The 16634-nt window shown below is 44.9% G+C and overlaps 1 protein-coding gene across 1 annotated transcript in view; it reads right to left on the bottom strand.

Annotated features, from left to right (window-relative positions):
• Nucleotides 1–16634, bottom strand: part of LOC144138326 (cytochrome P450 3A41-like) — a 46586-nt gene that overhangs the window by 5726 nt on the left and 24226 nt on the right. The window contains exons 8-11 of the mRNA XM_077670554.1: nt 6902–6998; nt 6199–6259; nt 4017–4125; nt 1943–2031 (exon numbers count right to left, since the gene is read on the bottom strand). Of these exons, the coding sequence (XP_077526680.1) occupies nt 1943–2031; nt 4017–4125; nt 6199–6259; nt 6902–6998 (356 nt within the window). The remainder of the gene's footprint in view (nt 1–1942; nt 2032–4016; nt 4126–6198; nt 6260–6901; nt 6999–16634) is intronic.

The raw sequence follows: 16634 nt of genomic DNA, 5'->3' as shown, positions 1-16634 counted from the left end.
CAAACTTCGTACAGCTAACGTAGATGTTAAAGAAAACAGGTTAAGCAGTGGCGAATGCTCGGGCACTTTCCGACAACTTTTCAATGGCGTCACAGAAATTGTTTGTTTGATTGGCAGCCGCCACCCTAAACCATCGCCAAGAAAAGTGACTGGGCGATTGCAGGGGCCTCCTTATCGGTTTGATCGCATCACTTGAATTGTAATGTGCAGTTACACGTTGATAGCCATGTTTTCAGTGCTTACCCGCATTATGCCGCTCGTGCACATATTACGTCACGGTAGCACAAACATTGGAAATTCTGCTGCACTTGTAGCGTTTTTTCGTTGTTAGAAAAACGTTGTTCAGGGCTGGAATGTAGCTGATTGAGCCTATGAAGACCATTTCTTTTAAATTAAAAAAAAATCGCGAAATGTGTCGGCCTAGGAAAACGCTACAGTGAACAGCCATCACCAAGTTATCAGCGAATAGAGCTGTCATTCCTCGCCACGTCATGTGATCAACGTGTAACTTTCTTACTTTAGTTAGGTCTTCAGTTTGCGCCAAATGGAGACTACTGTATATGCCACCACGTCTGCATTGGTGGTTGTGAGGTTTTGTTGAGTCGCAAATTTCGTTACATTTTGACACCTCTGCTGGAGCATTTTCCTAGCTTCCAGAAAAATACTCCCAGTGCCTGGATTCGAACTTTAAAAATTCCCATTCGAGGCATTTTTATTGCATTGGTGATAGAAAATGCGAATGCATTTCGCCATTGCCTGGCTGTCATGATGGCGACAGGAAATCTCTAAGGGTGACAGCGAAATAAAACCTGAAGCCAAGGAATGAAGAAAGCGTAATAGAAACAATGTAGAGAAATACAGGGTTAATGGCTACGAGAAGAAGACAGCCATGAATATCTCCCAACGTTATTGGTGCTTTCGCTTTCAAACTACATCCCTTTTATCTTCCATAGCGTTTAAAAGCAAAGCTTTACTTCTGTCGTCCAGCGATTTCATGGAGGATGAGCAAATGACCTTTTGACCGGAGACACACCCCCAGCGACACACCCCTCGAAGCGCATCGCGTGATTCGCCGAGCCCGCTGTTGGCGCCTGCGGGCGCCGACAGCGGTCGCCACCGCCGCTGCGGCCTAGGAACCCAACCACCCCAGCAGCTTCCCATGCATGCGGCGCTGGGTCGTTTCGGGCAACGTCACGCGTCTCGCGCCCAGCGAAGAGGAACGGTGCGGTCGCCATGAATAAATGCCACGTTCGCTCCGGCGAATGCCGCGTTCGCCGGCCTCCTTCTGTGAACGTTGCACGGAACCGAACAGCTTTGATACGTGGTCGGCAATACAGATAAATCAAAGGTTTAACCAAGCGAAACCAAGACTCAACCAGACTAAGCCAACCTTTTGATTTGCATAACCAAGGTTTGCTGAGTTAAGCCGCATCCATTTTTTTCTTTCTGAGTTCGCCAGAGTTTTGTGAGAATTAAGACAATAAAAAAATTTCCGTGCAGATTCAAGATACCAAATTCGCTTTGGCAATTTTAATTAGGGAAATTCCTCCCTACTCGCTCCGCCTACTGCATTTCTAGCACGAATTTCACCCCACCAGTTTCGAAGTCCCACCCAAGATACTGTGTCAACACTATCTTCGCCTCACAAACAACTCGACGCTCCCTCATAAATCACTTCCAACCAAAAAAAATACAAAAGATCTCCGAGCAATAAATTTATTGTCACAAGGCGAAGAGAGTTTTACTAGTACGTATACAATGATGACGCACAAAGTCTCAGTTTTTGTGCCCTTCTTTTTCTAGCTATCCGGTGTGTCACCAGTATATTGCATTGCGATTCTACCTGTAGTCAGGTTCTATTATTTTACCCTGATTTCTGTTACAACACATTCCTCTCAAAATCCCCGTTCTTTAACTTAAGACCGCGTGGTATGCTACTCACCCAACCACAGGCGTGTAAAGACGGAGTGTCTCGGATATTGTCTGCGCAGTGTAACTAAGGTCGTTGATTGCCTCGAACGAGAATCCACCCTGTAAGATACCAACATAACTCATTCTCGACAAAATAACTCACGCGAAGCATAACAAAGCCATTTTTGAGAGCACGCCCACACTCGAACAACCTATCCGCCACCGTTCGGGTTCGAGCATCAGCTCTTTTGCTACCGCTTGAATACCGAGGATAATGCATGGGGTAGCAAAAACAGATTACAAATTAGGGAACTTTTAATTTGTTACAAATTATAAGGAGCGATAATGAAAGTGGAGGTATAGGTTTGCATAGCACAGGCATTAATCGTACTTTGTGCTAAAATAATACGCGGACAGATCTGATCGTATTATCCAGGTCATATGCCAACTTCCGTAGGATCGACTTAACCCGTCGATAACGTGCTTGAGTGGGTTGTTCTCAAGCGTTCAGTTTTCGAATACATCTGGGGCATCTATCCTGAAAACATTCATATTTCCTGACTGCACAGGAAGTCCCATAGTCATGGACCACCTTTTAAGTGCACAGCACATTATGGGCTCTCCTTGTCGTCGTAGCTCACTAACGGCCGATGCGACTGCCGGAATCAGGTGGCGCAGCGAGATAACGCACCCAAGTAGAGCCTTCAGTACCGTCATGAGGGAGTTACGCTGAGGCTTCGAAAACCAAGCGGGTTAAATAGTCATAACCATTCGAACCTCGTGAACCGCTGGCGCTTGTCATGCATATCCCCGTTGTTTAGCATAAAGAAACCTTCAGGTACATTTCAGGCAAAATCTCTGTATATAATCGACAGCCCCCGCATTCATTTAGTTAGGAACGCTCGTTGGGTTGGTTTTTACGATAGTAGGCCAAAAAAGCGGCCGCGCAAAAAAAAAAAAAATGGCGCGTTCGAAATGCCGCAGAAAGGCTCCAGCCGCGCAAGAAAAAAATGGCTCGTTCGAAATGACGCACACTTTGGCTTCAGAGTACGAAATTAAAGCAAGCACGAAGAGAACAGAACTCCCGCTGGCGCAGTTTCAGGCACGGGGCGCGCGAGCACTGCGAAGGCGGGAAATTCGAATTGCGTGGGGTGGCAGCAGGGAACGGATAACGGCGCTGCAGCCCATTATGGCGAATCACTGCTCTGCACTTCCGACAGCTTTCATATTGAGTGGAACGGCTTTAAGTTTTGTTTAAAGGATGAGCGCGTGTTGAGTACAAAGGTTTGAGCTTATGCACCGAAAACTGGGTTGCTGTTAAAGGGGATTGAGCCCACACTGGCATGTTTACATCCAATATACGTTGCGCGTCTCTACCGCGGTATAGTCTACGTTAAATAGTGTTGTGCACGTGCATCTTCGCAAGCATTCGCAGCCCCCCTCCCCCTCTACCTGAAATGCCCTCTAGGAGTTCTTCAACTAAAAAGTCCAGTAATGTCTGAATTCCCACAGGCCCCGTAGACATGTACTTCAAAAATTCAAGCACACCTAAAAGCACGAAGTGCTTCGTAAAACAATAATGCACCTTCAGCGCCATTTAAATTTTCGCTACTGGGTGGCGGAACATCAGCAGTTCCCAGTGCAAAGCGACCCATGCCTGGTGTGTGGGTCGCATCGTCTAAATGTTATCGATAACAAAACAAAATAATAATGTTTGATGCTCTTGTATAACAATATGATTTTTAACTGGTACTTCTGTTGTTTCATGTGCTCGTATACACGGTACGTGATATGTGTATAAATGATATATTCCTACATATAACCGGTGTTTTCGATTGTTTAAGAAGAACTGGAGGTCCCCGTACAGTCTCTGAATTTGGGACCTCCTTCTGTAACTATGTATTGCAAACATTCTCGCCTAACACAAAATGAAAATGCACAAACTAGGACTTCAAATTCAGAATATACTAGCATAATAAACACACAATACGGATACGGAGGCACTGGAAGCCCCTAACGTCCCACCGGGCTCGTCCTTGTTTCAATCGAGAAAGTTTTTATGACCTGGTTCTTAGATGTGGATCTACATTTTCGTATGCACTCACGTGTTTTTCGTAGGCTTGCCTAACTTCCTTCCTGACCCTCTCTTGAACTTCCGGATACTTGGCCAGGCAATAGATGCAAAAGGCGGTGCTGCATGCCACTGTGTCGACTCTATGGAGCAGACGGAACAGATTTAAAAAAATGGCCGCATGAAAACTAACACAACCTGTCATCGTCCTTTTGTAATGACATTTTGCTACGTTGCACTACGTGTAAGAGGTTTCTCGTACATTTTAAGTGGCCATGAAAAAAAACTACAAGTTTGGTTCGTCCAAAATACCGCTCTGTATCGAGAACAGTGATACAAATTTTATCGCGAACTTCAAACAGATAATTGAGATATGAAATCAAACATACGTGTCTGTGGCGACTCACCAGCAACTTTACGGTGGTTTCTGTCTAACGTAACAAAATTTTGTTTGGACGACAGGCGGATGCCAACATAAGCCACCAGCAAGAAACATGGACAGGCAATTTATAGAGGGACCTTATAGTCCCGTTTATTCCTATCACTTGAATGCTAAGGTGCGTTTAACACATTCATAAGTAAGCTTTGGTTTTAGGCGTCACTACTTCCCAGACTACGCCACTGTATCACGAAATGTAATTTTTAATATTGCTTCGGTTTTGTTTTTGTTATACCACGTCTTTCACGGCTCTAATGGAGTGGATTGAGTTATCAAAGGATAGTTTTTTTTTTTCAAATTTAACGAAGTTGTGTCTTGTCTTCATGAACCCTTTAAGGCTTGCGTGCCGTGCCATCTGCGAAGCAATACCAGTTTTTGTAAGATTGGTTTGGGTGCTTCCGAAAGCAAAAGAAGGGTTATATGTAGCAAGGTTTAAGTATTCTCTTTCATGTAACACCGGCACGGGCTGCATTTTATTGACGAACCACATGTTTCAAACCAAACAGGACGGGTACAGGTAAAACACGTAAGTGCTGTTGCGCGCTATCAATAAAAATTGGTTTGCCCTAGCGAATGCAAGAGTTACTTATCTATTACTACGGGTACCCCCCCCCCCCCCTTCCCCGGTACTGACGCATTTTACATTGCAAATGTTATGTACCAACCAAGAGTGGTTAACGATGATAATATCCCCTCTATCGTTTGAGAGACTCGGTCATGTTTTATTCGTGCAAAACAGGAACACTACTAATTGAAGTACGCATGAAAATATATGACTTCGGGTGAACGAGGAACGACAAAAGCCTGTGGCGAAAGTCATTGTGTCGCAGACGCTATGGTCACTCTGGGCAGTACAACATGACGTACCATTTGCAAATAAACGTTCATAGGGATTATTACCCCACATACGCGATAGAAACAGGCGTGAATAACTCCCATTTGCACTTCTTTCAACCATGTGTCATGCTATTCACTACTGTTACCGAGGCAATAATACCGCTCGATATCCACTAAGCAAAAAGTTGAAACTGAATCTGAACGCTTGCATAGACTTCGGAACACGCAATCGATAACTACACATTTTGCTTCTTTCTAGCCCTTTGGGTAGAGAAGGGTTTGCAGAGTCTCATAACCAAACATTTGTGACTCTAACAAACCCCAACGTTTCCCTTTGAGTGGTGCGTGCCTTAGTCAAAGACAAAATGGTAACGTCCTCAATCGTGTTGCAGGTAGCGCCCAGAGTGGCGGACCGCGCCTGACATTTATGGTCAGGATAGACAGGACGTCCATCTTTTTCTTTGTCTACAAAGAAGGGAACCTTCCCCTCCTTACGGACCTCTTGTTTATCGTGTGAGGTGGTGGAGGTGGAACAAACGCTTTCGTGAACTGGTACGAGGAAGAGCGTTCATGTCTAACGGCACCTCCACTATTCCGCGGCGAGCCAAATCCTGTTCTGCCAACTGGTTCGCAGTTTCGTTCTTCTCCATTTCTATATGCGCGTTTTATCAACTCCAATAAAAGCGGGAGGCTAATCCACGAATGCGGCACTCTTCTTTTTCTGCAAATATCTTAGTAAGTCTATCCACGGGAAAGCTTTGTTGGAGGTGCTCAATAGCGGATGAAGGATGTGATTTCCTGGGCCCCACATGGCCGTAGAACAACTACTCAGTACCAAAACAATGAGCCATCCTGACCAACATGCCAACAAGCGTATGAAGGAAGCTGCATTTTGAAGCTTGCGTGGCACTTCACACGGAACCAAAAATTTTTTACTTACCCAGCAGCTAGAAGGGCGGCGGCGTTCCCGGCGACATGTGTCGTGTGCATCATCAAGTCTCCTGTGCAAAGAAAACCCAGAAGAGCACACCATTATCTAGACTGCTCTCGCCGTGAAATATGTGATCCATACCTGGCTCTCAGGGAGTGAGTGAGTGAGTGAGTGAGTGAGTGAGTGAGTGAGTGAGTGAGTGAGTGAGTGAGTGAGTGAGTGAGTGAGTGAGTGAGTGAGTGAGTGAGTGAGTGAGTGAGTGAGTGAGTGAGTGAGAGATTGAGTGAGTGAGTGAGTGAGTGAGTGAGTGAGTGAGTGAGTGAGTGAGTGAGTGAGTGAGTGAGTGAGTGAGTGAGTGAGTGAGTGAGTGAGTGAGTGAGTGAGTGAGTGAGTGAGTGAGTGAGCTACTAGCTAGCTGGCTGGCTGGCTCGCTGGGGAACTGGCCGGTCAGCCAGCCATGAGCTAGCTAGTTTTGTTCGTTTGTTTGTTTGTTTGTTTGTTTGTCTGATTTTTGTTTGTTTGTTTGTTTGTTTGTTTGTTTGTTTGTTTGTTTGTTTGTTTGTTTGTTTGTTTGTTTGTTTGTTTGTTTGTTTGTTTGTTTGTTTGTTTGTTTGTTTGTTTGTTTGTTTGTTTGTTTGTTTGCAGCTGTTGATGCATCTAGGCTTCAATAAAGTTTCTACCGAGGTTCTTGCAGTGCTCACAACATCATTACCTTCATTGTTCTTGCGGTGAAGAATCTTATGCTTGTCGAGCAGTTCACTCGGAATCCTCGTATCGAGAAGGCTTTGCAAGACATCAGGGCGGGATAACTGTAAGAATATAAAAATATTAATTGCCCTTCAAGTCTTTGATGAAGGATTACTAACAAAGTTATGGTGCTTAATGTTAGAGTCGTGTTAGCGGCTTACTGTCACGTATTTTTCGCCGTCCTTTCGAAAACTCCAGAGTTAAAGCGTTTTTCTGTAACCATACTCCCTCCGTAGTTAGCCATTCCTCCCTCTACAACCCACATGGTGGAAGAGCCAGCTTACAAGGACCATACTTACACCGATCCCCTAAAGTTGGTTACACCTCCGCACAAAAATTCACTTTGAGAAGACATGTTATACTGTAAGCCGTCTTATATAAGCATATGGAGACCCCAAAACCGGTCTTTTTTATGAACTTTTTTATACTGGGAACCGGTATTTTTGAGGCTGAGAAACCTGCTACAGAGAAAACGTGACACGATACAAGCAGAGACTGTCGCCAGGGCCAGCCGTAGAACAGCTCCACTGTTAAAACTTAAAAACACTTCGCGTATTCTAGGATGAAAATATATATATATATATATATATATATATACCAGAACAGAGAGATACGGGACGAGGGACTCGGTAAAGATACATATCAAGGTTGCAGTCGTCATTGCCAGTGCTATTCGGCTTTTTTCGAAATATTTAATAGGGCCGAATGACGTGTGCTTGTCACGTTTCTTTGATTCATTGATAAATAAGCGAAAATATAAGTCGAGAAAAAATCCGCCCTTTTTCCGGGAGCGGGACTCGAACCCACATCTCCGCATAACCGGTGTGGTGCGTTCGCCATTACGCTATCCCACAGCGGCTTCTCTCTCGACTTTAAAGCGGGGGTTTATATTTACAAGAGCTCTGAGGCCGATCAACTAGCGCCGCCCCTCGACTACCACGGGAGACGTAGAACGTCTTCTTTCCCAGCGGCCGCCACGTAGAACGTGGTCGGAGGTCGGGGTTAGCAATTGGCATATCCGAACTGCTGGAGCCAGTGCCTCGTAATGCATGTAGCAGAACAGAGAGATACGGGACGAGGGACTCGGTAAAGATACATATCAAGGTTACAGTCGTCATTGCCAGTGCTATTCGGCTTTTTTCGAAATATTTAATAGGGCCGAATGACGTGTGCTTGTCACGTTTCTTTGATTCATTGATAAATAAGCGAAAATATAAGTCGAGAAAAAATCCGCCCTTTTTCCGGGAGCGGGACTCGAACCCACATCTCCGCATAACCGGTGCGGTGCGTTCGCCATTACGCTATTCCACAGCGGCTTCTCTCTCGACTTTAAAGCGGGGGTTTATATTTACAAGAGCTCTGAGGCCGGTCAACTAGCGCCGCCCCTCGACTACCGCGGGAGACGTAGAACGTCTTCTTTCCCAGCGGCCGCCACGTAGAACGTGGTCGGAGGTCGGGGTTAGCAATTGGCATATCCGAACTGCTAAAGCCAGTGCCTCGTAATGCCTGTAGCAGAACAGAGAGATACGGGACGAGGGACTCGGTAAAGATACATATCAAGGTTGCAGTCGTCATTGCCATTGCAGTCGTCATTGCAGTCGTCATTGCCATTGCTATATTTTCGCTTATTTATCAATGAATCAAAGAAACGTGGCAAGCACGTGGCAAACTTTTACCTTTTAATGTTTTTCTCGTGTGTCTCTGTCTCTCGTTACCTGATATATATATATATATAAATATATATATATATAAAAGAAAACTTCGAACAACGTAGAAACCACGGTTGTTGCCTGCATTTCAGCAAGGAGACTTGCCGTCGTCAGGGCAAGTGACGAAGGCAAGTCTCGTTGCTGAAACGTAGGCAACAATGTTGGTTTCTACCTTGTTCGAAGTTTTCTTTTCTTGTGTTGTCTACTATCTTCAAAGTTTTTTTGCTCCCCTGTATATATATATATATATATATATATATATATATATAGCAAAAAAAGAAAGACACACGTCGAAAAAAGAAAAGGTTTAACGTTTCGGCCGAGGGACCGGCCTTCGTCAGAATAACAGCAGCGGCTGTAGTCACACAGCATATAAAGGTGATCGTTGCAAGGTCACGTGATGGGATGACAAAGTAAGCAATTCAAATGCAATATACCGAGGCCGCATGCGACAATATTTTCGGATGAATACAACATAATAATACGTCCGGCACGTGCAGTATAAGAAATCAGCACTGTCAAGCACACACGCGCACAAAAAGTAAGGGGAGACCCTATAGTCAGGCGCTTCGATTTAAAAGAATATGTTCCGAACAGGCTGATTTTAATTCAAACTGTGCCCAACTCCGTAGTGCTTTAATTAAGCAGAAGTACCCACCCGAGATCATCGACGACGCCATTAAGCGCGCTGATAGCCATGACCGCAAAGCACTTTTATGCCGCAAAACAAGACAGCCGGTTTATTCCAATACAAACTTGATTCTCACATTTTCCGCGCCTGCACAAAATGTAAATGCCGTTCTAAAAAAGCACCATAATATAATGTTACAGAGCGAGCGATTGAAATCAATATTCCGAGAACCACCATGCGTAACGTACAGATGATCGCAAAATTTACGCGACCTGCTTACATCATCTAACAACAAACGTAAAGTTCCTACTGGCTGCCGCCCTTGCAACAAACCGCGTTGCAAGGTGTGCAATCATATGACTACATCCATAAGCGCAAGCAGCACAGCATCTAACTTCAGTTTAAAGATAAATGGGAACTATACTTGCGACAAGAGCAACGTGGTTTATCTACTTGAATGCGATATCTGTAAAATGCAATATGTTGGCGAGACCAAAACCCCCTTCCGGCAGCGGTTCAACAACCACAAGGCTCATATCGCTACACTACCTCACCTTCCGATATCAAAGCATGCCAATGTCGCGGGCCACTCATTTGACCATATCAAAGCAACGATACTTGAATCTGGCTTCCGTACGCATCATGACAGGGAAGTCCGCGAATCCTTTCTTATATATAAATTCGAGACAATAGCACGTGGTTTAAATGAAAGCTCAGGAAAACTTAGTTGCTTGCATCAGTGACCGTATCCTCTTCTCTCCCCTTACTTTTTGTGCGCGTGTGTGCTTGACAGTGCTGATTTCTTATACTGCACGTGCCGGACTTATTATTATGTTGTATTCATCCGAAAAGATTGTCGCATGCGGCCTCGGTATATTGCATTTGAATTGCTTACTTTGTCATCCCATCACGTGACCTTGCAACGATCACCTTTATATGCTGTGTGACTACAGCCGCTGCTGTTATTCCGACGAAGGCCGGTCCCTCGGCCGAAACGTTAAACCTTTTCTTTTTTACGTGTGTCTTTCTTTTTTTGCTGCGACTTGCCGGTGTCCAAGAAATATTTTCCTGCAATATATATACATATATATATATATATATATATATATATATATATATATATATATATATAAGGGAAAAGGTTCCTGGCTATCAATTTAACTGTACGATATAGAAGACACATTGAACAACATAGTATTTATTCTAACGTTTCGACCGGGGGCCGGTCTTTTTCAAAGATACAAATAGTGCGGATCAGTTGGGTTTAAATACGTTTCAGTTGTGGTCGGGGCAAGAAGATGTATCAAGCAAAACATAGGCTCTGCGCGACACAGAAGCATACCAAGCCCCAGAACGCAAGGGGTGGGGGAAGCGCAATCAAGACAAGCGAGGCTGTAGGATAGCAGGAAAGAGTTGCATGGCACTGAAGTTACCACGAACGTGAGGGATTAAGCAGGGGCTCGTTTCCTGCTCGTTTCTTGACCTGCTTCTGGCGACCGCTGCCTGGTACGGCAACCTGCCGCTGATTTTTGAAAACATTGCTGCCACATGTGGGCACGTGAGTTTTAGGAATACAGAACTATGCAAAGAACCGTACAGATCTATAGCAACAGTGTGGAAGGGCTCTCAAGGGCAAAGAAGCGGCTGTAAAAGACCGGCCCCGCTCGAAACGTTAAAATAAATATTGGTATGTTTTTTCAATGTGACTTCTCTATCGTATATATATATATATATATATATATATATATATATATATATATATATATATATATATATATATATATATATATATATATATATTGTAATGAAACGACGTCCGTCTCTCAAGACGCCATGTGTATTTTCCCCTTGAACGAGCTCTCCGGTTCTTCGCTTCCAGTAGGCAGCCGTTCTCCGTCCTCCTTGGTTTGGTAGTGGATTGGCTGCTACCTTGCTTTCAGCTTTTGCTGTGCAAGTCTTCACGCCTTCACAATATATATATATATATATATATATATATATATATATATATATATATATTAAGTTATATATACTTCAGTCAAATTTTAAGTCTCCTAGGGACAGGAAATACCGAGAATCCTACTTAATTCACAAATTCAACTCCATGGAACCTGCTGGAATTAATGCGTCTAAGGGCAACTTGGAATCCTTGCGATATTCACCGAGAATGCAGCATTAGGCACTTTCGTGCATATACCTCATCCAAAGACTATGACAGTTCACTCTGCTCCGTACCTGGTCACCTAATTTCTTTTCCCTTTTTTTTTTTCTTCATTCCTTAGCGTCTAGCTTAATACTCGCCCTCATCCCTCCAACCTTTGGTTTTGGAATTCAATTTTATTTATTTAATTTCTCCTTTTTTTTCCGCGTGGTCTTGTGCCTCGTACGTCACTCCAACTTTATCTTTTCGTTTTTGAGTTTCAGGACAGGCCTGTTCCAGGAATGTTGCCGTGGGTGACACGTGCCATTTCAGTTGCCGGGTCATTGTTTTTTCTTTTGTGTGTGGGTTTATGTGGTTTCCCTCCCTATTTTTTTTTCTCCTTTTTTTCTTTTTTTCTTGACCTAGTTAGTTTTTCCCCCCCTCTCTATCTTTTCTTTTGACCTGAGGCTTGCAGATAGTTTCTGATAAGGACCCCACCCTCACCGCCTGGTCTGCTTCCGGTGGTTCTGAGATCCTTTCCCTATACCCCGCGGCGGGTCAACAAGCACCCTCTCATCCTGTCTGTCCAAAAATTCCACGAATATCAACCACCAGCTGACTTCCGTGTGACCTACTTCGCGGATTAAACTAGACAACCTTCTTGGCCCCTCAATCTCTCCCCCGACACACTCCGAAACCAATCAGCTTGCTCAATTTCCCTTCCATCTTTCCCTCTCCTTTCACCTGGGGTCCTACCCCTATATAAGCCCTGCCTGCCAGGCGAGAGATTGCCCTGAGGAAAGCAAGTTCTCTTTGCTGAAACGTAGGCCACAAACGTGCTTTTACCTTGTTCGAAGTTTTTCTTCTCTTGTGTTCTCTACCATCTTCAAAGTTCTACTACTCCCTATATATATATATATATATATATATATATATATATATATATATATATATATATATATATATATATATATATATATATATATAGCGAATCAGAATAGTAAATGAGGGTGAGGGGCTCGTAGAAAATAAGAAAGAAATAAGGGTTGGCAGTCAAGAAATCCTCGGAAAGCAAAGGGGAGAATATGGTAGGCAATAGAAACAGATAAATTTAGAAAGAAAGTGGAGAAAAAATTCCCGCCAGGTGGGATCCGAACCCAGGACCTCCAGAATACCTGGTGCGATGACGCATCGCACCAGACCGGTATTCTGGAGGTTGTGGGTTCAGATCCCACCTGGCGGGAATTTTTTCTCCACTTTCTTTCTTTCTAAATTCTTTATCTGTTTCTATGACCTACCATATCCTCCCCTTTGCTTTCCGAGGTTTTCTTGACTGCCAACCCTTATTTCTTTCTTATATATATATACATATATATATATATATATATATATATATATATATATATATATATATATATATATATATATATATATATATATATATATATATATATATATATATATATATGAGAGGGCCTTGAGAGGCAGGTGCAGAAGGACCTTTATTTGGAAGCGTTGCAACCGTCGCCGACTCGGAACCAGCCTCAGATGACGATGATCTTCACAAGAGGAGGATTGGTAGAATAGGGATGAGGATTATTATGAGAGGAAGAATGTGAAGCACAGGATGGTGCCCACAATGTACGACCCGGTCGCTGTAAATAGGACGCGATGGTCAGAACGTGCTCATCCGTGGGAAGGCGGCCTCTTTGCCGCGGTACATCAAGAGGAGCGACGCACGAAGGCTTGAGTCGTGAGACGTGCACTATTTCTGTGCCACGATAGCGACGATCCACAGGAGCACTGCACGGAGCGGCGCGGTTATTCACGGGCGAAGTTTCTTCTAAAATGATGTACGGGCATGTGAAGCGATAGAGATTTTTTGCAGAGCCCAGGTTTGCGTGTGGACGTCCACAGTAGCACTTCGTCACCAGGAAAGAAGCGGACGGTGCGGTTACTGGCGTCGTAACGGGCCTTCCGATCACGTTGGCTGGCTTCCGTGTTGAGACTAGCAAGCCGGCGGCAGTAGTCGAGGCGGGAGATGAAGTCCTCGTGTAATGAGCTGGAGCTATGCACAGGAGCACGTAAGACACTGGCGTCCAGCATAAATGAAGGAACAATAAATTGAATGAAGGAACAATGAAGAACAATAAATTGAATTGAATTGATTGAATTGAATTGATCGCGGCCGTAGACGAGCAAAAAGGGAGAGTAACCGGTAGTCTTTTGTACTGCAGTGTTGTATGCAAAAGTAACGAATGGTACAATTGTGTCCCAGTTGGTATTATTATGCCGGATGTACATAGAAATCGTTTCAGAAACAATCCGGTGGAAGCGTTTAGTCAGACCCTTCGTCGGCGGATGGTAAGCGGAAGTGGTCCTATGAACAGTGTTTCCAGTAACGAGAACTTCTTCAACAGTGCTGGAGAGAAATGTCTTGCCGCGATCGCTCAAAAGAACACGGGACGAGCCATGGCGCAACATAACGGCACGCAAGAAGAAGTCTGCTACCTCGGCTGCACAACCAGAGCGAATTGGCGCTGTTTCTGCTTAACGATTTAAATGGTCTACGGCTGTTATAATTCACCGAAAGCCGGCCGCCGTGCAAGGCAAGGGTACGTAGAGATCTATGCCAACAATGTGGAAGGGCTGTCAAAGGCAAGGGAGCGGTTGTAGAAGCCCGGCAGGCGGAGATGTGGGCTTTTTCCGCTGGTGGCAAGATGGGCACGTAGCGATGTAGCGAGCAACGTAGGTGGAGAGGCGAGACCAGTAGAAACGAGAGCGGACGCGGTCGTACGTTTTGTGGAAGCCTAGGAGACCAGCTGAAGCATCGTCGTGAAGGGCTTCTAATATCTGCTGTCGAATAGCGCGCGGTACAAGGGGACCCATCTGTTGCCCGACAAGTGATGATTTGAATTGTACGAAATACCATTCAAAAACTGAAAGTTCTGAAGCTGCCGACGCACCCGACTGTTCGGTGGTTGTATTGTGCCGGTACGCCGGTCGATTATCGTGCGGAAGTATGTGTCTGCTCGTTGAAGAGTAGGCAAATGAGACAGGCAGTCAATAAAGGCTGTGTGGTTGACGGGTGCGATAGGGAGGGCGGTATCGGGTGACGATGACGCGGAAGTCGTAGACGACTCAAGAGGGCACCGAGAAAGTGCGTCCGCGTCGAGGTGCTTTTTCCAAACTTGTAAGTGATGGTGAAATCATACTCCTGAAGTCGTGGAACCCAGCGTCCGAGGCGCCCTCAGAAATGTTTGAGTGTCTGCAACCAGCCTAACGCATGGTGGTCAGTCACTACTGTGAAGTAGCGTCCGTAGGGGTATGGTCGAAATTTCTGGACGGTCCAAAACACAGTGGGACACTCCTGCCCAGTGATGGTGTAATTTTTATCAGCAGTACTTAGGGTATGACTGGCGTAAGAAATAATGCGGGCTCTCGATCTTTACAATCCGACTGCAGTAGAACAGCACCAAGTCGGTGGCCACTAGCGTCTGTGCAGAGAATTACAGGTGTGGACTCGTCAAAATGGGAAAAGACTGGCCCAGAAGTCAGCGCGCTCTTCAGCTGTTGGAAAGCTCTTTCACGATCATCCGTCCAGACGAAGGGACTTCCAGAGTTAAGGAGTGTGTTGAGGGGCGAAGCTATGGAAGCGAAATACAAAGCGCCGAAAGTAAGACGACTTTTTGGTGTTGAGCTGAAGGCCAGCATTGGCAAGGCATGTTAGCACCTCATCCAGCCGTTGTAAGTGCTCAGAAAAGGTTGAAGAAAAAATAACGATATCATCGAGATAACATAGACACGCTTTCTATTTAAGGCCCCGGAGAACAGTGTCGATTATCCACTCGAAAGTTGCAGGAGCGTTACATAGCCTGAAGGGCATCACATTATACTCATATAGACCATCATGGGTGGCAAATGCTGTATTTTCTTTATCAGCCTCACGCATTGGAATATGCCCATAACCAGATCGATGATCGATACAGGAAAAATATTTCGCTCCTTGTAAACAGTCTAAGGCATCATCTGTACGATGCATCGGATCAACATCTTTTCGTGTGATTCTATTCAGTGCGCGGTAATCAATACAAAACTGAACGGGTTCGAGGAGACGGGTTCGGACGGATTCATACAGGCCGTCTCCCGTCTCCATAACCCGTCTTCCCACCCACTTATTGTGCAGTTTACCTTATTGTGTATTGTCAGTACCTTATTGTGTACTTTTCCCTTCTTTTATGAAGCCGCCACTGTCCATGCTTCCGCAAAGCCTGAACTTGCAGCCCACACTACGTGCGTTGCCACGTCGTCGAGCAATATTGAAAGCTGCTTTGTTAATTCAACCCCTTTCTCTCCCTTAACCTCTCTCTCTCTCTCTCTCTCTCTCTCTCTCTCTCTCTCTCTCTCTCTCTCTCTCTCTCTCTTTGTTGTTGTTGTTGTTGTTGTACCACGGCCATAGCCCGACTGTATGCATACTCTCCGTTTCCGAAACATCATCTCTCCTTGGTGCTACGAGACTGCTACGAGACTGCTACGAGACTGCTACGAGACTGCTACGAGACTGTTATTGGTGCTACGAATGGTGCCACGAGACTACCGTTTGTTTTCGCAGAAACGACTTCTGGAAGCTCAGTGGACATCAGTGTAGTGCAGTATTCATTGCGGGATGTGCCTCCATATACTTTCCGTGCCCCAAATACTGCTGTATATGGCACTACTGCACTGAGAACAAGCGAAAGGCTTGTGTGGAAGTCGACCCGCTGGGTGTTATAGTTATCATCATTAAGTACCTGCAACAGCGATGATCTTCTTAACAAGGCGAAAGCTGTTGGCGTTTCAACGAGGTTTTCATCACCTGAGGGGCAGAGATCAGTCACAATATCGCGAGAGGAATTTCCAGTTTCTGATGATGCAACTTCTGTTATAATAAAAATACGCTTGTAGGTAGCTGTAAATTGACAGGCAGTAGGGCTGTCGTTTTAGCCGCCCTTTCCTTTTTACGCAACCAAAAAATGTTTCGATGTGGTATTGAGACATCTTGAGCGTGAGCGAATTCGGCAGCTTCCCGTCGCCACAAACCCATCAAAAGTTGCTGACACCGTGCATACATATAAGGAGTCCTGCAAATACAGTGTTTTTGAGGCCCTCAAACAGTGATTTTTTTGTGCATCCTTGCGTCATGTTATGTACAATTCAGCCTTCTCAAAACAAGTCTTCA

The sequence above is a fragment of the Haemaphysalis longicornis genome, unplaced genomic scaffold, assembly GCF_048455015.1.
Source record: "Haemaphysalis longicornis isolate Haplotype H1 unplaced genomic scaffold, Haemaphysalis longicornis Haplotype H1 scaffold_5, whole genome shotgun sequence".
NCBI classification, from domain to species: Eukaryota; Metazoa; Arthropoda; class Arachnida; order Ixodida; family Ixodidae; genus Haemaphysalis; species Haemaphysalis longicornis.
The sequence above is the reverse complement of the archived record's forward strand: the minus strand, read 5'-3'. Positions and strand labels throughout refer to the sequence as shown.